The sequence below is a fragment of the Choloepus didactylus genome, chromosome 18 (genome assembly GCF_015220235.1).
Source record: "Choloepus didactylus isolate mChoDid1 chromosome 18, mChoDid1.pri, whole genome shotgun sequence".
In the NCBI taxonomy this organism is placed as follows: Eukaryota; Metazoa; Chordata; class Mammalia; order Pilosa; family Megalonychidae; genus Choloepus; species Choloepus didactylus.
In genome coordinates, this window is record NC_051324.1 from 975,561 (window position 1) to 998,673 (window position 23,113).

The 23,113-nt window shown below is 66.2% G+C and overlaps 2 protein-coding genes across 6 annotated transcripts in view; both read right to left on the bottom strand.

The window, feature by feature from the left end:
- PEMT (phosphatidylethanolamine N-methyltransferase) overlaps nucleotides 1–23,113 on the bottom strand; it is a 57,368-nt gene that overhangs the window by 15,860 nt on the left and 18,395 nt on the right. The window contains exons 3-4 of one of the 4 annotated variants that reach the window (XM_037808601.1): nucleotides 10,092–10,205; nucleotides 9,389–9,738 (exon numbers count right to left, since the gene is read on the bottom strand). The exons of the other annotated variants lie outside the window; for them this stretch is intronic. Coding sequence (XP_037664529.1) covers nucleotides 9,520–9,738; nucleotides 10,092–10,205 — 333 coding nt within the window. The 3' untranslated portion in view covers nucleotides 9,389–9,519. Of the gene's footprint in view, nucleotides 1–9,388; nucleotides 9,739–10,091; nucleotides 10,206–23,113 lie in introns of those variants that run through there. 4 annotated transcript variants of the gene reach the window in all.
- Nucleotides 2,718–3,772, bottom strand: LOC119513410. Of its 2 annotated transcripts, XM_037808609.1 has the most exons (3): nucleotides 3,664–3,772; nucleotides 3,195–3,389; nucleotides 2,718–3,049 (listed from the first exon to the last, which is right to left on the bottom strand). In XM_037808609.1, exons 1-3 carry the CDS (start codon nucleotides 3,752–3,754, stop codon nucleotides 2,862–2,864), a joined length of 474 nt encoding a protein of 157 aa, XP_037664537.1. In that variant the 5' UTR covers nucleotides 3,755–3,772; the 3' UTR covers nucleotides 2,718–2,861. The 2 variants fall into 2 exon arrangements, with proteins under 2 accessions (XP_037664537.1, XP_037664536.1); XM_037808608.1 differs by having other exon boundaries at nucleotides 2,718–3,389.

The following is a 23,113-nucleotide window of genomic DNA, read 5'->3' on the forward strand; positions in this document are numbered from 1 at the left end:
CCAATGGCATCTGGAAAACCTCTGTTAGCTGGGAAGGCACGTGGCTGGTGTCTGCTTGCTCCCAGATTGCGTTTCAAAATGGCTTTCTCCAAAGTGTCAGTGTCAGCTCCCAATGGCCGTCTTCAAACTGTGCCCCTCAGCTGCGGCATGCGTCTGGGCCTGCGTGGCTCTTTTTAAATGACTCCAGTAACCAATCAAGATCCATGCTGAACGGGTGGGGCCACACCTCCATGGCAATAATCTAATCAGAGTTATCACCTACAGTTGGGTGGGTCACATCTCCATGGAAACTTCTAATCAAAAGGTCACACTCTAATCCAAAAGATCAATCTGCCCCCACAAGGTTGCCTCAAAGAACATAGCTTTTCATGGGGGACATAATATAGACAAACCAGCACACTGATGTTTTCTATTCATTCTTTAGTCAATTTGGGTAGCTGATGTATTTCTACATTGATTTTTCCATTTCTTCTAGACTATCTGGTTTGTTGGTTTACAGCTGTTCATAATATTCTCTTATAACCCTTTTTAGTGATACCACTATTTTCCTTTCCGATTTTAGTTTCTTCTCTCCTTGTCAGTCTAGCTACAGGTTTGTCCATTTTATTGATTTATTTCAAAAAACCAACTTTTTGTTGTATTCTCTCAATTGTTTTTTTATTCTCTATTTCATTTATTTCCATTCCAATCTTACATCATTTCGTCTGCTAACTTTGGGTTTACTTTGCTCTTTTTTTTCTAGTTTCTCAAGATGCAAAGTTAGGTTGTAAACTTGAGCTCTTTCTTCTTTTTTAACACAGGCATTCATAGCTACAAATTCCCCTCGGAGCCTTGCCTTCACCACATCCCGTAAGCTTGAGCGTGGTGTGTCTTTGCTTTCATTTGCCTCTAAGTATTTTCTGTTTCCCTTGTAATTCCTTCTTTAGTGAAAAAAAAAACTGTTTCCAAAGTGGGGAGGTGTGGGGAAACTGAGTCTTCCGTGTTGCCTGAGGCATATCTGGGGTGGTGGCTTGGAACGCTGAGCCCCAGGCCTGCACAGATGCCATGCAGGCCCGCCCTGTAAAGATGTGTGTCTTGTGACTACCATTATCTTAAACCTAGATTGGATACACCTGATGGGCTCTCCCCCACCTGAGCACCTTTAGCATATACACCTGATCTTCTGAAATAACTAGCTGGAGCAAGGCTGCATTGTCGTCCACTTAGCACGAGATGCAAGTGGGCCCCCTGCTCCCTTAATTCTTAGCTTTGTGTCCGTGTCTCATTCCTGCGCCGCCCTGTCAGCAATAGGGAGGGTTGTAGGTCCCCCACCCCGTCCCCGCAGACAGCACGGGCCTTGCGTCTGCCATGCGCGCCACCGAGAGGTGTGCAGATAAGGGGGCCGAACAGAGAGATTCAGGACTGGCCGATGAGGACAACTCCTTTTCAGGACCCTCAGAACTTCCAGACGAGGGTCTCTAAACCCCCGTGGACAGATCTGGCCATGGCCCTCAGAGACCCGCCCGCAGCTCAGCACCGCTGCTGCCCAGCTCCCGGGACCCCCCGACCAAGCCCCCTCCCGTCCTGGCCCCTGGCTCCTCGGAGGCTGGCACCCCTCCAGGGACAGGGGTCCAGCCACGGAGGTCAAGGCTCCTGGGTCAGAGGTCACGGCTGCTGGGACCTCCTGGAAGGGCAGACCCTGCCCCCGCCACCCCACGGGTCCCAGGAGGGCAGCGCAGGGTTGGCGCAGCTCGGCCCAGTGTGCCCTGCCCCTCACTGTGTCCACCCCGGCTGAGGGCCCAGGAAGCCACCGAGGGTCACAGAGGCCCATGGTGACCTCCCAGCGGGTCCCTGTGGGCACAGCCCACCTGCACGTTAGTCACCTCGGCTCGCGGCCGCCTCCTCTGTGCCTGGTGTTTGACTTTGGAAGGGGAGGGGGAGAGGAGCTGGTGGGGTCGGGGAAGCCCCGAGACCCCAACGAGCTGCCCTCATGGCTCGGCCCTTGGATCCGGGAAGATCCCACGAAGGGGCTGCAGCCCCCGCTGGCCGGAGGTGCCTCGACCTGCCAGGCCGGGCCCGGGAAAGGCCCCGCGAGCCCCAGTTCCCACGACGGCGGAGGGGTGCTCGTGGGAGCACCGCCGTGGGAGTGGGGAAAGCCCCCCAGGTCCTCCCCACGGACGGCTGTCTCCGAGGAGGGGCCCCGGCCAGGCGGGGGGCTGGGGCTGTCCACTGAGACCCCAGACGGCGTCCGGCCGAGGAAACCCGCGACCTCGGGCTAATTAAATAAACTCCCCGCGCGGGAAACCAGGGGCGGCTTGGTGGGCGATGGCCCCGGGCTCCACTCCGCCACGTTGGCTTTCCGGCCGCATTTAGCCTGTTTGATTCACTCATGGCTTTGCAGGACCAGGACTTTTGTTTTTAATTTTAAATAAAACAAGGCCCACCGGGAAAAATAGCCCAGGCGTGACTCGCCCACTGTTAACCAAATACAGTGCAAAGCGCTGCTGGCCTCCTTGGGTCAATATTTAGACGGCCTTCGGCTGCCTCGGAAAGGAAATGTGAAGGGATCCGGACGCCGGGTTTCCAGGAGCAGCTGAGGGTTGGGTCTCCAGGGCCCTTTCATGGAGGCTATGGGCTGGGGAGGCTCGAGAGAGAGAGACCATTGGTGCATCGTTTTATTACAAGCAGCTACTCTGAGCTGGCTTTTATTTATTTTTTTCTGAAGAAAAGACTGGTTTATTTTGGAAGGGGGAACTTTGAAAAGCATTATTTTTTTTTTAGGTCAGGTTTATTGAGGTAAATTTCACGTACAAAAAAAATTCCCCCTTTCTAATGTATGACTCAGTGAGTTCTGACAAACGCACACGGCCACTGCGATGTTTTCAGTCTGGAAGGTTCCCTCGGGCCCCCTGCCCGCAGCCCCGGCTCCAACGACCACTGATCTGACGTCCGAGCTGGTGGTTTTGCCTGTTCCCGACTGACACATGAACGGACTCGCACGGCCCGTGGCCCTCGGTGCCTGGCTCTTCCACGCGGCTGACGTCTTCCTGGCTCCCCGGGCGGCAGGGTGCTGCAGGACAGCGTTCCTCTCCGTGAGGAGAGTACCCTATCGTAGGCTGCACCCCTTCTGCGGAGCTGTTCGTCTGGTGATGGGCTCATGGGTTGCTCACAGGTTTTTGCAACTGCGAATACAGCTGCAGTGAAAATCCACTTACCGGTTTTCGTGTGATCCTTCGAGTTTCCATTTCTCCTGCGTGACCTCCGAGAGCGGACGGCTGGCTTGCCTGGCAAGTGTGTCTCCAATGTTCCAAGAACCACCACACCCTCTGCCGAAGCGGCCGCGCAGCGTGAGTCTTGCTGTGTTTTCTGACCCTCCTCACGAGGTTGCTGCCAAGCGGCTCCATCCCCTCCTTAGAGTGGGGGACGAGGACTCAGCTGGCAGAGCGGGACCAGCCCAGATGCCCCCGCGGGTAAACTGACAAACGGAACGGGGTGTAGCGTGGAAGTGAGTGAGGGCCTCGAGCACTGCTGGGGTGGGGGCTGGGGGGTAACATGGTGCCGCTGCTGTGGGAGAAGCTGGCGGTTCCCTAAAGCTTAACACAGAACTGCCACGGCACCCGGCGAGCCCACTCCCGGGCCCGTTCCCAGGGGTGAAGGCAGGGACTCGAGCAGACACGTGCTCACCCGCGTTCACAGTCGCCCAAGGGTGGAAGCCGCCCAGTGTCCCCCCAGATGGCAGATCCACAGGGTGAGGTTCACACGCACGACGGAGCATTTCTGAGCCCTGAGAAGGAACGAGGTCCTGATACGTGTGACAAGGACGAACCCTGAAAACATCATGCTGAAGGAAAGAAGCCAGACACAAAAGGACAAACGTTTGTCTGAGTCCACTTAGATGAAATATCCAGAATATATGAACCCGTAGCGATGGAAAGGATGTGAGAGGCTCTGGGGGCTGGGGGAGGGTGGGGGTCGCTGCTGAGCGGGGCCATGAGGGGCTTTGGGAATGGACGGCGGGACGGGGAGCAGCCGGGGGCCGGGGGCCGGGGCTGGGGGCTGGGGCTGGGGGCTGGTGGAAGGAAAGGCCTCGACCGACCCCCACCTGGGCGGCTCGTGAACAGAGCACATCCTGCACGTCACCCCCGAGTCGGGGCCGCAGTGGGGAGGTGGGCATGTGCCCAGTGTCAGGCCCCACGAGAGAGCAGAGGCCAGCGGCTGGGGGTCGGGGCCGGAAGGGGGAGGGTGGGTCAGAAAGAGTGGGGGTGTGGGGGGCCTAAGTCGGGCTGCTCCTGCCTCTCCCCTCCCCAGGCACCCTCCGGAGGGCAGCCGGCCGGGACGTGCCTCACCCCGGGCATGGTCTCACCCGTGGACGGGAGCTTGAGCCCCCCACTGCCTGGCACTGGGCCTAACTCTGCCTGAGCCCCCGCAAGGAGCAGGCTGGGGCGTCCTCAGCCACCTGCCGGGGGACACGGCCTCTCCCTCCCTCCGCCTCACCGTCGTGCTCTCCTGGGGGAGCCCCCACCCCCCACCGCCTCTCAGCCGCTGCTGACACCCTCCTGGGGGCGGGTGCAGACGAGCCGTCCGCTCCAGTTCCCTCCGGGGAGGCCTGGCCCCCTGCGAGTCTCCCAGGACGCCCTGGGGAGCAGCCTGGCAGCGGGGGTGTGGGGGAGCCCAGACACCACCGGGGGGCCAACCCCAGGGGCCACAGCGGCCCAGCTCCCACCGGCTGCAGGGGCCTCTCTCCAGGCTGGAAACGCCCGCCCTCGACCGGGGGTGCTCGGGAGACAGGGGCAGTGAGCTTTGCTTCCTGGGGCTCTGCTTCCCAGGCGAGGACACGGAGCGTAGAGAGATGGGGTGGCCTGTCCCTGGACACGGGGCTCTCGGACAGGGCAGGGACTCGCACGGGCCCCCGCGGCCGCGCCTTCCACTGTGCCCCGGGAGGAGCGTGGCCTCTGGGGTGCTCAGGACCAACCCAAGGAAGGGGTGACAGTGTGGGGCCCGGCCTCCAAGCACCCGCCGCCCCACTGCCTCTGGGGGTCAGTTCGGGTCAGCGGAGTCCCCGGATGTCAGCATCGGAGCCTGGAGGTGCAGCTAACTGTGCTATTCCCTATGACAGAGACGGCTCTGAGGAAAGCACGCCCTCACGGTTCATCCAGAAAATAGGGGGCCGGCCTGTGAACTGGCATGACACAGCCGGGGACCCGGGCGCTCAGCCTGCCCCTCCCGGCGGCCCCCCAGGGTCACCTCTCCAGGGCCCTCGCCCCAGCGTCACCCGACCACCCCCCGGGTGACACGTCCCCCTCTGCCAGGGTGCAGGAGGCCGTGCTCCAAGCCGGTCGAGCGGACGCGGGGACAAGCCCTTCCAGGGAGAGGGCGGCCGAGCTGCAGCCGGACAGGTCCAGACGGCCAGCAGGGCCTCGGCTCTCGGGGGTACCGAATCTCATGGGAAAATAGATGAGAGAACATCTCGGGCCTTCCGGGAATAACAGCAACCACGGTCCCGGCCTGGACATCTCGGGCTCCAACGCCTTCCCACATCCACAGCCTCTTATCCCCGCTGGGCCTTGGGGGCACACAGGTTGGCGACCCAGGCCCCCTGAGACCCCCACCCCACTGCTGCCTGCGGGGCCATGGCCTGCACCCCCATGCGTCCGAGGCAGCGCACGTCCTGGGCATCCAGAGCAAGAAGGGGGCTTGGGGTGCAATTCTGTCCCCCCGAACCCCCAGCTGCCATCCCTCAGGGCCGGCCTCCTCCTCTCTCGTCCTGCAAACCCAGGGGCTCACAGGGTGGTCCCAGACCGGCAGGTGGAAAGGCCGCCCCAGCCCTGCTGCCTCGGAACCTGCATTTCCGACAGCGTACTGAAGAAAATTCACACACACGCACACACAGCCAGGAAGTTCTCCCAGAGCGTGACTACAGTGGTGTCCCGTAGGGCCTTTCACTGCTCTGCAAATTACCCTCCTTGCTTCCCACAGCAAATGGCCGGGGGTCAGCACCGGGCTGTGGCGTCTGACCCTGGGCACGGCCCCGGCCAGGGCATCCCGTGGCGCTCACGGGGCTGGAGGTGCAGCGTTGGTGCCCGTTGAGGAACGCCGTGGAGGTCAGTTCAGAGGGCAAAGGACAAAGTCCAGCTCCTGCCTTTTTGGACCCGAAGCAGAGCCTCCAGGCTGGGCGACTCCCCTGATTTGTGGGGTCACCTGGTGGCTTTGGTTGCTTGGGAAGCACGAGGTGTTGCCACCACCAAGGAGGGGAGAACTCGAGGACCGGGGACCTCAGGCGGAGGTGACGCAGCCTCGCCGAGAGGAGACGCCTCCACACCCCTGCGGGGACCGGTCACAGGCCGCTGGGCTGACGGGGCCTGACCACCAGCACCACGTGGACGGAGCCCCAGAACCTCACGCTCTCCCGTCACACCCACACGTGACGAGACGGAGGCCCAGAGAGGCTAAGTCACCTGCCCGAGGCCACCAGCGGGCAGCGGGAAAGCCTGACCTCGGGCCTGCAGAGCCTGGGCTTTCTAGCCTGCTCCTTCCGGCAGGTTCCACCAGCCTCCTGCCGGGACAGGTCATGACCTCGGTCTCCTGGCCGGTGAACTGGGAGGGGCTGGCCTAAGGCCCTCTGACCACCTTTCCAGCTCCCACCCTCCGTGGGTCCAAGAACAGAGACGCTATTTCCACGGGACGGCTCAGGACGGCACCTTCCTCCACTGCTGGCAGCAGGGCGGTGCCCGGGGCCGTTCCCGCTGCCCAGAAACCTCGGCCACATGCGCAACTGGGGCGGAAACGACGGCCAGTCCCAAAGCTGCTCCCAGCCAGGGTTCTGTGAGGAGCTCTAGACACGCTCTTTCAGAGGCAGGAGCCTGTGTCCTGGTGACAAAGGGGACCCCGCGGGCGGCCCCTTCCTCCCGCATCAGCGGCTCGGGCCCAGGCCCCGGGAGGCAGGCGAGGCCCTTCCCATTCCAGCCTCAGCCTCCGGCCCCTGCACGTCCCCACTGGAGCACCTGCCCCTCCAGGGCTGCTGGGGCCGGCCGGGGCCTCAGCATGACACCTGCAGCCGCGGGGGCAGGGGGCCCACGGACGCTCCAACAACCCCGGCCTGTCCCCCGGAAACCCGGACGCCCGGGTCCCAGCCCAGAGCGTGGCCTGCCCTGCCCGGGTCCGGGAGGAGGGGCCCCAGCACATCCCACGAGCCTTCCCGCCCCCCGTCCTGCCCCTGCCAGCACCGCCCCACACGGCCTGTCTCCTGGTCTCGGCGTTGAGGCAGCAGGGCCTTCCCCTCCTGCCCTCCCTCCCGGGGCTTGTTTGTCCTTCCGTTCCAGAACACACCCTCCTCCTCGTGCCTGCTCCAAACCCGCTCAGAATGTTCTCTCTCATGATCTGGAACTGTGCTATTTCGGAGATGTTACAACGATGCTCCCAGGAGAAATGTCATGGTGTCCGCAACCAGCAAACGCGACGTGATGCTCATTTGGAATCTGAGTGACGGCACACGGAGGGTCCCTGCTGCCGAGAAACCCGCTCCCCCTGCCCCTCATCGTCCTGCCCTCCCCTCGCCTGCTCCGTGCTGCCAACCCCAGGGCTTCACTCTAGCATTTTCCGTGCCCTCCGAGCCCCGATTGCTTCTGGTGTCCATCTCGGCTCCTCGAGCAGCCGATGGGCAAGCGGGGTGGAGCCTCGTCCCTCTGGGGGGCCCGCCCCCGGCCCTGCGACTGGATTCCTGGGGGTGCCCAGTGCCCTGCGCCTGATGAAGCCGTCACCAGCTGGGGAAAGGACATGACGGCGTCCACGGAGAAGACCGCATCTCCCTACCCGTGCCAGCGCTGTGTCAGCTGGGCTGGGGGGCAGTGGGCAGGGCGGGGCCGGAGCGGCCGAGTGCTCCCGGCACGCTGAGCATGCCAGGGCCACAGAGAGAGAATGACGGATGGACGGTGGCAGCAGCAGGGCCACGTCTCGGTCAGCGCCCCCATCACCACACCCCGACCAGCCCGGCACGAGGACGCCCAGGAGCCGAGCCGCTTCCAACCCCAGGGCGGCCACGGGGTCGCGGGGTGGGGCCCAGGGCGGTGGGGGCTGTGGCCCCCACTGCAGGCAGGCCCTCGGGGCCGGGCAGGGGTCCCCCGGGGGGCAGGCCACGCCCTCCCGTCCATTTATCCGCTGGGGGGCTGCCTCGTCACCCTCACAGCTGCATCTGGCTAACTGGGGTTCTTCTACTTGCCACTGCCCACTCTTCTCTAAAGAGAAAAGAAAGGCACAGGACAGAGAAAAGATAAGAAAGAGGCGGCTCTGGTGGGCTCTGCCCCGGCTGAGACCCCGCGAGTCTTGGGGCCAGGGGCGTGGAGGAGGAGGGGCTCAGGGGGCCAACACCCCACTCAGGGCTCCCTCCAGCCGACGGGGCCTAGCAGCTCCACGTGTCTGCAGAGACGGGGCAATCGGTCCAACGGGAAGGGACTTGGCTAGTGACGGGCCCAGGACGCGGTTTCATACCCGCCAAGGCGAGACGTCCACCAAACAGCCCAGACTCCACGGCCCCCAGACCCCGGACTGGGCTCCTCCCCCTTCTCCTGCGGCACTGGGGTCCCACGGCGAAGGGGCCGCCCACCTGTGGATGCCTGGACGTGTCTCCCCCATACCTGGCTAGGCCACCCCCGACCCCTGGCATCAAGAGGGAGCGGGGTGGGGGCCTGGCGAGCGGGCCGGTCAGGGGCTCCGGGTCCACTTGAGGCCTCCGAATGCCTTGTGCCTCCCTCCTTCCTCCAGGCCCCCCTTCTGGAAAGGACTCCGGAGCCGCTGCATGACGGGACGACATGGAAAACCGAAACCACACGACAGGACTTGGGGAGATGATGTGATGGGGACAGGGGAAAAGGGGGGTGAAGAGGGTGGGGAAAGAAGAAGGGGTCCAGGACGACGAGGCGGGCCTGGCAGGAAACACACTGGAGCCCCTCCACCCAGGGGCCAAATCAGCCAACACCCCCATGCACAGGCCTTCCCTGAGGGGTGGGGTGACCCCCTCATCCTCACGAGAACCCTTCGAGGCAGGCGTCCTCATGGACCCCGGTCCGCTGATGGGAAAACGGTCAGCACGGGGCAGGGGTCACGCCTGGCCCCCTCAGAACCTTTCCATGGCCCCGCGTGGCCTTGGGGGGCCCAGCGGATTCACAGGGGCTCAGCAGGAGGGGATACCTTCTCGGCAGGTGCCCGCAACAGACCGGGCTCCTCAGGGCCACTGGCCACCAAAGGGCCAGCCTGTGGCCAAACAGTGCCGGGAGGCAGGCGGAGGGGACGGCCGGGCCAAAGTGCCCCAGGCTGCACTGTCAGTCCAGGGGTCCCGCCCGGCGGACAACCGGGGGCAGCGACAGAGCCACGGCATTTCCATTCGCTTAAAGAAACTTTTATTTTGGAATGATTTTAGATTGAACGAAAAGCTGCACGGACAGCCCAGGGGGCTCCTATCCCTGTGGCCAGCCCCCCCAGCTGGCACTGGTCGGCCACGACGCCCGGCCCTGATGCTTTGTCCGAGCCCCGGGCAGAAGCAGCGCTTCACTCCCGGCCCGAGGATGCTTCGGAGTCTCCGCACGGCTGGCACGGCTGCACCTGCCTCTCCCCGTCCCGGGGCCGGGAAGACGGGGTGCGGGGGGGCCAGCCTGCCCAGCAGGGGACAATCAGGCCGGTCCCCAGGGAAACCCGAGCTCCTTCGCGGGGCCGTGTGACCGTGTGTCTGTTCCCGAGTCGGGGACGCTCTCTTCTCTCTGGGTACAGCTGGGGTTCAAAATAGCGCGTTCTGTGCCAAGGGCCCCCCCAGGACATTCCCCCACCCTCCGAGGACAGGACGCTGCTGGCTCTGTCACCCCAGGGGAGGGACACACAGAACAGCGCGCTCCCTCATGGACGGGGAACAGCACGGCTTCCCGGGGGGGCTGCCAAGATCCCAGGGGTTTCACAGGGCCGCCTCGTTCCGGCTGTGCAGACACGAAGCTGGGACGGACTGAGGGTCCCCCGGGGCCTCACAGGCACGCGCGCCAGCCTCGCCTCGGGGTGGGGTCCTGAGCCTTCGCAAGCTCCCACCCCCAGCCCTGCAGAGCTAGTCAGCGTTTCCCAAATGTGCAAATCACCAGTATAGGGACGGCCACTTCGGCGCTGCCCGCGGTAGGAAGGTCCGAGACTGACTCGGTATCCGCGGGAGGGACAGACAGATTCCAGGAGAGCCGTGCGACGGAAAGCTGCAGCTGTTAAGAAAGAGAAAGTCGGGCTGCAGGCGGACAATCTCCAAGCCGTGCTTCGGGCAGTGCAAGGATTAAAGGGTTAATTCAACGGGGTTCGGGCCTAAGAAATGCCCCAAAAGTGTGTTTAGGATGCCGTCCTCAGTTTACCCAGGGAGGATGCAGGTGACATGCAGCAGAGGCCATCACATGGCGCCTTCCACTCAGCCACGCAGAGAATAATCCAGAAAGGGTCCTCAGGAGACTGGCGGGGGTGGGAAAGGGGTCCGAGGAGGCTCGCTCTCCTACGGGCCTTTCTGGGCTGTCTGGGTTTCCACCAACACACGAACCACCTAACTAAAATGTTCCAGCTTAAGCATCGCAGCTGCCGAGAGGTTAAAACAACGCGCGGGCGCCGTCCCGGGGGTGAGGGGAGGCGGCCACGGCGGGGAGGGTTCCTGTGGTGAGCGGGGTTGACCGTGGCCCCTCGAGGCCACCCCAGGCCGCTTCCTCCCCGTCTCCTCCCGGGGCCAACCCCACTGGTCAAGCCAGGGGCCGGGACAGTGCGAAGCTGACGCAGGAGCAGTGACCCTGCAGGACAGACGGACGCTGGCTTCACCCCCACCCCCAGTGCCCCATCAGCGGGGCCCCGACGAGTGGCTGAGACACCACAGGTCAGAGGGAGCTGGGCCGGGTATGGTCGGCCAAGCAGGTGGCGGGGAAACCGGGGCGAGCGTGGAAAGCCCTAAAGGCGGCCGCGGCCGGGACGCATCGGGCCCTGCATGGGAATGGTGACACCCGCCCCGCCGCTGCCCGAGGAGGGCCGGGACAGCAGGCGTTGTTCTAGAAGGGCCTTGAAGGCGTCACTGTTCTGGGAGACCCGCTGGTACCCAGGGGCCCCTGGAGAGGGTGCTCCATCTGGGGGCCCAGCCCTGGTCTCACAGCTTGCTCGTCTGGGGGGACGGGTGGGGGTCTCCGGCCCGGACGGCCACCGCGTCCCCTCCCACCCACCCGTCCCCGTCCCTGCCCAGAGGTGAAAACCAGCCCACCCGGGGCCGATCAACACAAACCCAAGGGACGCCCTGGGCGAGCGGCAGAGGCCGGGGTCCCTGGGCTGCAGTGGGGGACGCCGGGTCACGGCACTGCAGGGGTCCCCCTCCCGGGGAACTGAGCTGACACAATCAGCACGGGGGCAGACCGCCGGCCGCGGTCCTCTCCTAGGAAAACAATCACGCTGCTGTGTTTTGACACGGAGACCCGAGGTCTAAAATTAGGCCGTCGCAGCCTTCACCTGGCTGTCCAGGCTCCGCTGGGGGGGGGGGGCGCTCAGGTGTCAGAGCCGAGAGCAGGGGACAGGGGACAGGATCTTCTGGACACGCTGCCCTGGTGCCCCCGCCCGGCCCCCCAGGCCGTCCTGCTCCGGTCGTGGGGAGGGGCCGGGGTCTCCTCATCTGGAGGCCGCAGCACGGGGGCGGGGCTGTGGGGGTCCCAGACCCTGAGTCCCCACGTCCAGAGACCCCGGCACCCCTCCTCTTCAGGGACACAAGCTGGGCACTTCCCGCTTGGGTGTGAAAGCGCCTGGCGGGCTGGAGATTAGAAGGCTTTGCTGTCCCCAACACCCTGTCCTCGGCCTCAGGCCCTGGGACACAGCCAGGAAGGGCTAACGCCGTGCCCTCCCTGGGGCCCGCCTGGGCAGAGGGGACCCCACGGATGGATGCTTTCCTGGCGGCCTGCAGTGGGGGTGCCGGGGAGGTGGGCCCCGGGCTTCCTGCGCGGTCCAGAGTGACAGCTCCAGCTGCTAGTGGGGCCCCAGCTCTGCCCCCGCCAAGCCCACATGGCTCTCGGCCACGAACGGTCACCCTGCGTTCCCTGCTCACACCCTCATGGTCCGGGGCCATCCGCAGGGCCCTCTGCTCCAGCCCCTCGGGACCAAGCGAGGCCACCAGGCGGGCAGAAGCTCCCAGCTTCCCTCCACTGGGAAAATCCACAAAATCCAGAAAGGTCTTCCGGGCAGAACTCGCCCTGCTCCCCCTTCACTTCCTTCTCCTCACTGGAAGAGCAACGCGGGGTCGACTCTCCCCACCCCTGGGTCGGGGGTCCTCGGGGTGGGGGCATTTGAGCTGCGACCTGGGGGCGCTGGGAGCGGGGCAGGCGGGCAGGGCCGTGACACTTGCCATCGCCCTGCTCTGTGCCCGCCTTGCCGTGTGCACAGAAGCTGCAGGTGGGGAAAGGTTAGGGGTCGGGGCTCCCTCCGCCCAGCCGCTGCCTGGGGTCAGGCTCATCCTTCGCCAACAGGGGTGAGGCCGGGTGGACGGTGAGCCCCCCGCCCGGCTGCTCGCAGCCTCCCGCTCCCCGACGTCAGCGTGGAGCCGCCTGGAGTGGAGGCACCTGCGACCGTCCAGGCCCAGCCAGCGGGGGCAGGTCCGGGTGCTGCCAGCGGGGGGCTCGCCCTTCAGGCCACGCTGGGGCCGGACGCACCCCCTCATTGCCGGACTTCGCTGCGACCACCGCGCGACTTCAACTGCTCCCAGCCCGGAAGGGAAGGGGGGCGGGCGCCGCGACGGCCAGGGCCGCGTGTGCTCGTTTATTCCCCAACGTTCCCGGGTCACGCAGCCCCCACGGTCTCCAGGAGCAGCCCCCGCTGCACCCGGCCCACCTCACCACGTCCTCGCAGCGACCCCAGGGGCAGGCGCGCCCAGGATTCCCGTGTACAGATGGGGAAACCGAGTCACCCAGGGGCAAGTGGAAGGGGTGGGTGTTAAGCGGTGGGAGAGATGGGAGCCAAGGGGACGCGGGCCGGGGTGAAGCTGCAGCACGGGGGCTGGGGACGCGGAGGGAGCCGGGGTCTGGTCCGAGCCCCTCCCCAGCAGAGGGGGCCTCGCCCAGCTGCAGCCCAGCCCCCCCAGGGCAGCTCAGACCCCCCCCCACGGCAGTTGTTGCTTCTGACAAGTGAGGAGGAAACTTCCAGAACCATCATCTCCCAGGCCTGCGTGGAAAAGCTGGGGGAGGCGGCACGTATCAAGGGCTTTTGTCTCACCCCTCCCTCTCCTCTGGCCCCCCACTCCCTTCACTGGGTCTCAGGGCAGGCAATGTGTCCCCACCAGTGCCCGCCACCCCTAGGGAAGGGGTCCCACGAGCCCAGGTTGGGGTTGGGGTGGGGACCTGCCTCCTTGCCCACTCAGGGTTGCTGCTGCTCCAGAGGCAGCACCATGCCCCACTCCATCCTGGGCCCAGGTCCTTCCAGTCAGTGGGGCCCTCTGTTCCCAGGGTGCCTCCTGGAGACGACCTGCCCCCTCCCCGTGCCGGGGGCACGTCATGATGAGTAATGCCCAGGCAGGCCCAAACCGCCCTGAATCAGCTCGAAACCCACACGAGCATCTGATGTGGCCAGAGCACCAGGTGAGCTGCTGCCTTCGGGTTCTCTGAAAATGGGGTGTCTGGATGGAAGGAGTGTCCACAGACTGGAAAGCTGGGGGGACGGGGAGCGGTTGGCTGATGTGCTCCCTGCAAAGACACCCCGGGTAGGGCTGCACTCCCGAGGCCAGACGGGGACGTCGCAGTCCGAGAGGGGCAGGGCCGGCTCTCTGGGTCCCAGCCCGCCTTCTGGTGTGTTCCGGGGGGGCCCTGAGCCCACGCCGGGTGGTGGGGTAGGGCCAGCCGAAGCCCCCTCACCCCTTCCGCAGAGGCCACACGAGCCACTCGAAGCCACGAGGAAACAGCCGAGGCCCATGTGCAGGGGCAGCTCGGGAGCGGGAGTCGGAGCGCGCGTCGGAACGCTGTGTTCCCAGGAGCGGAAGGAGCCGAGGGGCGCTGGTCCCCGTGGAGCCCCCGGGACCCTCACGGAGGCCCCACCTGCCTCTGGATGTGGGTCCTGTCCCTCGGCCCCAGCTGTCCCTCCTCCACCTCCCGCAGCACCCCCAGCCCCTCAGCTCCCTCGTGCCTCTCACCCCCTGCCCCCTCCTTGCTGTGCGGCCCGGCTGACCCCACGGCCCCCCGAGACCCCTCCCACAGGTGCACCAGGCAGGGGCATCTCCTTCTCCGGCCACTCCGCCTGCCCCGGGCCTCTGGCCTCGGTCCCTTCGCCCCGAGCATCGTCAGCTAGGGTGGGAGGCACCTACGAGAGGCACCCAGTGGGCAGAGGGGACTGGGGGAGCACAGAGGGGCTTGGGGCGGGAGGTGGAGGCACAGTACGGCCTGAAGGTGGGGGACCAGGGGCTCGGGAGTCTCCCACCAGGGCTGAGCCCATCAGCCAACGGGGGATCCAGCAGCAGGCCCAGAGCCCGCTCCCCATCCATCCCTACGACCCCACAGCACCCGACACTGCTCCCTGGAGGGCCAGCGCCCAGGAGGTGTTTGTGGGTGGGTGGGCGACACGGGTGGGGTCAGTCCATGAGGGCACCGGGGTGGGGAGTGGAAATGACACAGCCGCACTCCAGCGGGAGGCAGGGGTCCGGGCCGATGGTGCTCCCAGGGGAGGCTGAGCCAGGCAGGGTGCCAGCCCCCACCCCAGCGCCTGAGCACAGAGGGCCAAGAGGAGGGCTGGGGGACAGCGGGGGGCAGCCGCCAGCACAGCGCAGGGCCGAGGCCGGGCCGGCACCAGGCCCCGGGACAGGCTGGGCATCCATGGTTGACACCCCGAGGCCTGACCCAGGGGAGCGGGGGGAGGCCCCGTGGGGCCCCAGACTGGGACTCACCCTTGCTAGGCCTCAGGTTCTTCATGCACCAAACCACAGGGTCCCTCCCAGCTCTGGGGCCTCTGTGAGACCCCCACCCCCCACCCCGCCTGCAGGACCTGCCATGCACAGGGGCCAGTGGCTCAGTCCGTGTCCCCGGGGCTCACGGAGCAGCGGAGACAGAGGGTCTGTGGCAGGGCTGGCGCTTCAGCCCAATTCCAGGCAGGCAGCCGCCCCCCAAGAGCCTCAGAGCCGCGCCTCGGGGGCTGGCTGGAAAGACGGCACTAACCCGTGAGCAGGCCCGGCCCAGCGACCCTCCAAACACACCCTGACCCACTCACGTCTCCTCACCCTGCCCTGGTGCACTGCCCCACGTTACTGACCAGGAGGCCCTGCCATGCAGCAGGCGAGCGCTCAGGGGGCTGGTCTGGCCCCAAACCTTCCTGGCCCCCCACGGGGCCAGCATCGGGGTCACCTAATCTGCACAACCCGGGGCTCCAGGAAGGGGTCTGAGGGGTCTTGAGGAAGGCTCACTTCGTCCCTAGCGTCCTGCCTGGAGGCTAAACACCACCACGCCTGTCGGGCAGAAGAGGAGCCCAGGGTCTGGGAGGCTCCAGGCCTGGCTGTCGGTGGGCAGGGCCGGGTCTGGGGATCCGGGCAGCCTGGCCCACCGAGGCAGGGCACGGGCAGCAAGCCTGGTGGGCACGGCAAGCGCCGGCTCGGGGGAGCTGGGCCAGCTGGGGGGAGCTGAGGAGAGGATGCGGCGTCTCAGTGAGGGAGCAGCTGCACAACGGGGAACCTCGGAGGTGCCAAGGCAGGTGGGAGGGCGGGAGGCCGTCCTGGTTGGGGAATTGGGGTGAGCGTTTGACCCCGTCGGGGAGTCACCCCTGGGAGTCCTGCGGAATCCGGAGGCACGGGGTCAGGCCAGAGAACAGTCTCAGCCCAGTGGAAGCAGAAAAGGCCCAGGGGGAAAATGGTTCCCCAGGCCCCGGGCCCCACGCTCCCCTCCACCCCGGATCCTGAGTGCTGGGAAGTCGGGGTGGCCGCAGCCCCCCGGGCCCCTGCCAGCTGCCCTAACCTCTCATGGGGGTCTCACACCGAGACCCGCATCTGCCAGTTGCAGCAAAGACCTGGCCTGAAAGCTCCTGGTGATGGGGCTGTGTGGCTCTGGGGGAGGCCGACGGGGTCCTGGCCTGAGCCGGGCCACAAACCCAGCAGGTGCAGCAGGACAAGGCTCCAGGGTCCCTTCCCTCGGGGAGGGGCAGCTACAGGGGCGTGGAGCCCGGGCGAGTGCTGCGAGAGGAGGGCAGCACCCCGACCCCTCCCCGGACGGTGTGGGCACACAGGGTCCGACCACTTCATCAGAGGAAGGCCAGGGGGGAGGTAGCTGAGGAGCCACAGCTCAGAGCAGCTGAGTAACCTGCCCAAAGCCACACAGCTAAAAAGCAGGCAGGGGCTGGCCTCAAACCCAGGTCCACGTGGCCCCCAGCCCTGCTCTTTAGCCCCCTGGGAAAGGCCTGAGAGGAGGAGGACACGCAGCCTGCAGGTGGGGAGCCCAGGGCCCCTCCGGGCAGCGTTGCTGGACCACGCAGGCCCCACAGGGCTCAGGAGCCGGCCCGGCTTGAGGGGGCTGCCAGGGCCTCCTGGTGCTTAGCGATGGGGCTGCGCCGCCCCCACCCCAGGCTCCCTCAGCCGGCCCCGTCGTGCTTGCGCGTGTGTGGGCAGCAGCAGGACCCGGAAACCACGGCCACTAACAACTCGGCTCACCGAGCACCTGGCCCTGCGGCCCAGGGTGCACAGGATCCCACCACCCAGTCCTCACAGCCCCCCTGGGAGGTCAGCCGGGGAACCGAGGCAGGGAGCACAGTTAAGGCCAAGCCCTCGGGGCAGTCGAGCAACGGAAGCCCCGAGGCACGGCCGGAGGGAGGAGGTGGGGGTGAGCCGGGGGTGGTGGGGGGCGAGAAGGTGGGGGGCAGGACACGGCAGCTCCAGACAACCCCGTGAGGTGGCGACGACTCTGCCCACTTTACAAAGGAGGAAACTGAGGCTCCGAGAGGCCACAAACCCAGCAGGTCCCACGGCCTATGGGCACCGGTGAGCTCGGGCGGGCTCCTGAGGGCAGCAGGGCAGGGCCCAGCCTCGGGACTCGGGGCCCTGGGGGACCTGGGGGCGTGCGTCCACCCCTCGCGTGGCCCTCTGTGGCCTGTGGCCTCCCCGCGTGGCCCCCGCCCCTCGCAGCCACGTGCGCGGCCCCAGGAAGCCCCACGTGCCGCCACAGTGTTGACTTTGGCAGCGCAGCCAGGAAGCGGCTCGGTGGAGAGGCCCGAGCGGGCGCCCCGGGTGTGGACGGCTGTTTCCAGCCTCGGCTCACCTGACACGCCCGGCGCCCAGACGGCCTTTGGGGCCGGGAGAGGCGAGGCCAGCAAGCAGGGCTCCTGCTGTGTGACCCCGGCCAGGCGGGCGGCCTCTCTGGGCCTCCGCGGCAGCTGCGCACTCCCCTCTCGGGGGTCTTTCCAGATCAAACTCCCTCAACTGGGCACACACGGAGTCACGGAGAACAAGCAATAGCAGGAGAGAGCGTGATGATTATATTAAATAGGATGAGAACACACAATGATTATCTTCACAGTCGCAACCACCCTCACCCCGGGCCCTCGCGTGCTGGGGGTCGCCATGCTGGGGGGTCGGCAGGAAAGCTCCACCTGGGAGCCGACAACTGCCCCCCGCCCCAACCCCGCGTGACCTGGGCAGGCCGCTTGTGCCCCTCAGGGGGTCTCTGTCCCCCCGCGCGGTGAGATAGTTTGTGGGCCCCTCACAACATCGCCACACGGGGGGCAGACAGAGCAGGAGGCAGCCAGGAATGTGCCCGAGGACACGCCAGGAAACTTCCAGGCTCTTCCCTACCTGAACCCAACGCCGGCCCTGGGAGAGGAGGTGAGAACTGAGAGAGCGCACACGCCTTCTCCAGGAGTGCACCTGCCAGGCCCCAGGGTCCCGAGCCCCCCACAGCACACCCACCCACATCTCCCCAAGGACGCCCGCTCCTAGAAGGGGACGTCGGGGCACCCATCACATGGGGCCCGCGAGTCTTGGGGGGCCTCGGGCCTCGGCAGCCAAGCCGCCCAGACCCAGGTCCCGGAGGCCACGTGCTCCGTGCGAGGCCGAGAAGGCGCCACGTGACGGAGGCTGTTCTCAGAGCCCGACGGGCTGGGCAGCAGGGGCCGGGGCGCAGGCCCAGGTGGGGATCGTGCCTCCCAATGGCACCCAGTGTGCACCGTCGCGTCCGCAGGGGCAGCGGGGGGCCTGTGTTTGGGGCCGGGCCTCCTGCTCCTTGTAGAGAAGAGAAGCTGGGGGAGGCGGGAGGTCCCGGAGCTACGTCTCCCTTCCCTGGAACGGAGCCCACACCCCGAGCCCTCCTCCCGGGATGTCTCACGTGGACTGACAGGGAAGCCGGCCATCTTCAAGTGAGAAAGGGTCTCAGCTCAGCTCAATTCCTTCCAATTTTTTCCTTTTCTGTTTTTTGTCTTTTTTAAAGCTCAGTCGGAAGAGAGAACCAGCACCTTCCCAAGTCCACACGGCCAGCCAGCCCTGAACCAGACAGTGAGGGACCAGCCGACAGAGGAAGAGGCCGAGCTTGCCGGGGTGGAGCTCCCCCAGGAGCGTCTGCCCGGCTCGCGGTGAAGCCCTGGCGGTCACCCTCACCCCCGGAGGACAGGCTGGTACAACGGGGCGGCTCCGTGACAGCCGTGCTCCGAGGCGGGTGCCAATGGAAGCGTCAAGCCCAGAGCGCTCGGAGCCGCGACAGCGAGGCGGCCTCTGGCCAGGGGGTCCTGCCTAGTTCCGCTCGCAGCACTCCCGTTTTCGATGCACGGAGGAGCTCCACGCCCAGCAGGAGCAGCGGCCGCCGACCGCAGCGGCCCCGAATAACAGTCACCTCTTGGCTCGTGGTTGAGCCCCGACTGGTGCGGCTGAGGCTGCTAATCGCACTGGGACCCCCCGGACCCGCAGGGGGAGGCTGAGGGCCACATGTCTGTCTGGGGACTGGGGGAGCTGCGCCCCAGCCAGCGGGAAGAAACCGAGTGCAGCGCGGCACCACGGCGGAGGGCACCGGCTCCGGGCTGGGGAACCAGGACCTGGGCACGCGCTTTCTCCCTCGGGGCCCGATAGTCCGCGGCGCGAAAGGGACACATCGTCACACCGGGCCCCGAAAGGGGGAAGTGACAGCGAGGACGTGAGGGCCGTAGGGCTGCAGGGCACGCGATCGCCAGGCTTCCGAATGTGTCCGGGTCTTGCCCTGGGCTGCACCTGAGAATTCCTGGGAATGTGGCACGAATCCCGAAGCCTGGGGAGAGGCCTGGACGGCAGCCGTTCCTGGGGCTCCCCAGGTGATTCCGTACCATACCTGGAAACGGAGCCCCTTGGGTGCCTGACGCAGGCTCAGCCACCCCCGTCTTGCTCCCACGGCCTCTGGAGAAGGAGGTCGCTGCCGGCCGGACCCCACACATCACCCTGCCAGCGCCGCCCCTGCCACAGAACCACCGTCCTGCCACCACGTCGGCAACCTGGGGGGACTCGGCCAGAGGCCACTCTCCTTTCCCACACATGGGGAGCGGCCCCAGCTTTCAGTCAGGGGTGGGACGAAGCAGAGAGAACAGAGGCCTGGGTTCAGGTAGGGTGACCTGCCAGGGGTCACCTGGTCACCCCCACTGGGGGATTTCTGGGGACCCATGGCTCCAGCCTCCAGCACCGCTTCTCATTCCTTTTTTCTCCTCCGTCCAGTTCCCTGGGTCTTTCATCTTTCCCCACCCGGGACCTCAGGGACGGGCCTCTCAGCTGCAATTGTCCAGGGCACAGCACTGCTACCCTAGGCCTGTACACAGGGTCCCTGCCGCCACCAGGCCCCTTGGCCACCAAGGTCCTGCAGGAACCCAGCACCCAGGCCCATGCCAGGGGCCCCTCTTCCATATCAATTACCGGAACGGTCATCTCAGTGTCCAGCAGCAACACAAGCACAGTGACCAAACTACCCTGAAATGCAACCACCCGGGCATCTTAACCCCTGTCTGAACCTCGATGCACAAGGCTGGCCGGGGAACTAGGAGGGCGGGGAACGGGGACGAGGGGCAGGAGCAGGATGGCCTCTGGAGCAGGCGATGGGTCCGAGCTCTGTGGTCCGGCAGCCGAGCCCGGCGACCCTGCAGAACTCGGTGACGACACCTGGTGTCGTAGCCTCAGCGCTGTCCAAGAACGTGGGTGTCCTCGTCTCCCCAAGTCCCCGGCTCCCTCTGGGCTGGTCCCTCCCTCCTGGAGATGCGGAAGGGTCACCACCTCAGAAACGCCCTCCACAGCGCCTCCGTAAGCCACGGAAGTTTTCTGGGCCTGCATTTCGGGGATTTCGCCTAAAGCTTGGAGAAACGGCTGTGAAGACAAAGGCACCGATGCAAGAATCTTCCGGAAGCAACTGCAACCCAGTAGCTCCTCCTTTGAGCCAAACATGGCACCAGGCACGCCGTGCTTTCCAAAACCCTGTCGCCCCCACCCCTCCCCGAAAGGCTCGGCAGCACCCCGGGAGGGGAGTGGAGCAGAGTTCCCCACTCCAGATGGACAATGAGGCAACCGGGGACCAGAGAAGTGGAGCAGCTCGCCAAGGTCAGGGCAGTGAGTCAGTGGTGAGAGGAGGCCGGGAGCCTGGTGTGGAAAATCCCGCGGAGAAAGCCCCAGGGCTGGGGGGAGGCCAGCGACGACGGGCTCGGGTTCCTGGGGCCAAGCAACCGCGATCGTTTCCTTCTCCACCGAGCCGCACACGGCTGCAGCCTCGGTCTCCTCACGGGCACCGTGGGTGAGAGCGAGGACTTCCTGCCCCATTTTATGCCCGGGGAAAGGAAGGTTCGGGGAGACGGGGCTCCTGGCCACGTGTCTTCCCGTTCATCCTCCCTGCCCTGGGCCCCGGGATCTAAAGGTGCCGCAGACCCCGTCCTCAGCTGCCACGAGCCCCCAGTCGAGGGGAGGAGGCAAGACACAAGCCCACAGCGCCATGCTCAGAGACGCAGCGAGGAGGCGGGGGCCCTGACGAGGGGACATGGCCGTGTCTGCCAGCGTCAGGGCTCGGGGAGGGCTTGCTCAAGGGTGAACAAGGACCCGTAGGGAAAGGCAGGGGCCAGCGGGGTCAGGGGGCTTGGTGGGGGCAGCTGTTCGGGGAGCAGGGAACAGAAAGTGCGAAGGCACAGAGGCAGTGGAGGCCCACGCCTGCCAGCGGCTCTGCCTGGAGAAGGTGTCCCTAGCGAGCAGAGAAGAGGCTGCCCAGTCCTGACCCCAGCTCGGAGCCCTGTGGGGACGTGGCCTGGGCCTGGGTGCCAGGTGGGGCAAAGTCCCAGACAGCCAGTCCACGGCCAGTTCCTCCCCGCAGCCTCGCGCAGACCCGGCATTCGGGGACGCCCCCACGGGCCCCTCTGCTCTCCCCGGCTCTCGCCCACCCCCGACTCACCTTTGCCCCCTGTGACTGACTCCTCAGTGCGAGGGACCCTTTCCCCTGGGGGCCTGCCCCCTGCTCTCCTCCTGTTAATCTTTATTTCTACACCCCCGTGGTGACCCTTCTGCCGTGAACTCTGAATTGACAGAACCCTGATTTTAAATGTCACCTCCGACCTCAAGGGCTCACCCTGCTGCCCCCACACCAGCTCCAGTGGGGAAGGGGCCCAGTGCTGGGCTACGGGGCCGGGACGCGGGGGGGGTAGGTGGGAGAGGCCCCCAGCAGGGGGCACGGGGTCCAGGCTCCTCCAGAGAGCACCCGCCGCGCCCACAGTGCCTCCTGCCCTCGGGGCCCCCAGAGCCCGGCCCGGGGCAGAGCCACCTCCCTGGAGAGGATGCGCTGCCCCCTCCAGGGAACCCCGGACCTCGGCTGTGAGGCCGCCCTGGTTTGCCCCGGGCTGAGGAGGCTGGAGGACACACAGCCATCCCAGTGCGGAGCGGGGCCTCCCCAAGACGACCCCGTGGCCGAGGGGGTGGGTCAGGGGGCTTCAGCCTTGGCCTGGCTTGGCCACGGGGCTGCAGTGCTGGCACCAACAGACACAACCAACGCACCCAACACACCCGCTCCCTACAGACGGGGCCAGGCTGGAAGGGCGACGGAGGGGCGAGCGCGGGAAAGCAGCCTCGACGCGGCTGGGGGTCTGCCCCCACACTCTTGGGGTCTGATCTGGAAGATGGATTACACGGTCCCCCACCCAGTCTAGCAACAGTCACGCGTCCAAACGGCCGGCGTGTCCCAGTCGGCAGCATCCTGAGTGACGGGTGAGGCTGGCCTCTGAGCAGCTCACGGCTGCCCTCCCGATAGCGCAGCACTGGCTCCCGTGCGCCCCAGGAGTGTGGTGATGGCGCAGGGGCCTCCCAGCTCATCTCCCCCGGAAGCTGGGAACAGCTGTGGCGGCTCCAAATCCCTCTTGGGTTCGGCTTCCCTGCAGTTCGTGTCCACCAACATCAGGGTCGCGTGTGCAAACGGCATGACCGCAAATGGAGCTTGCCCGAGCGGCGCTCCCGACTCAGTGGCTGCCACCGAGCGCCCCTTCTCCGGCAGACGGAGTGCTGGGGCGCCATGTGCCGGAGGTGGGGGCATCGAGAGGGCCGAGGCTGGGGACGCCACCCGACACCCTACAGCGTGTGGAGCAGCCCCCGCCCCAGAGAAAGGGAAAGCCTGACCCAGAGAGAGTGGGCTGGGCCGTGGGGGGCCGTGCGGGTCACGGAGGGCTGCCTGGAAGAGGTGGCACCCGGGGAGCCCCGGGTGGGAGCGAGGATCCATCGCAGGGGCAGGGCCGGGTCTGAGGTTGGCGGGTCACAGGGCACAGGGCGCGGGGCGGGGGGCGAGAGCGAGGGCCAGCCGAGGGCCCCGGACCAGTGCGCACTTCCTCCTGGGGGGTGAGGGGAGGCAGCGATGGGTTCTGTGTCTCCGGAAGGGCACGGGGGCTGCAGGGGCAGGAAGTGGCCTTGGCTTGGGGCATGAAGGAAGGGCTGACCCAGGAGGCGGATGGGGTGAGATGCAGAGCACGGCCAGTGAGACGCTTCCAGGCCAGTGAGTGCCGTGGGCAGGGGCTGGGCTGGCCCCTGAACCCTGCTGGGAGACGGCCGCCTCCGCCAGGGAGCTGGGGACACGGAGGGCACGGGCAGGACCCGCTGAGCCTCGTCACAGACTCCCTTAGAGATGCATCCGTGTCCCAGGAGGAGCGACGCTGCGTGCGTCTGCCCCCGGCTTTGGGCAGCTCACGCGGG

Bases quoted from the DNA above. Each gene is read 5' to 3' on its own strand.
- LOC119513410 (XM_037808608.1), bottom strand. From the start codon at position 3,754: ATGCTCCGTCGTGCGTGTGAACCTCACCCTGTGGATCTGCCATCTGGG. The intron at 3,390-3,663 runs GTGAGCACGTGT...CCCCACTCTAAG, and splicing joins TTGGGCGACTGTGAACGCGG to GAGGGGATGGAGCCGCTTGG.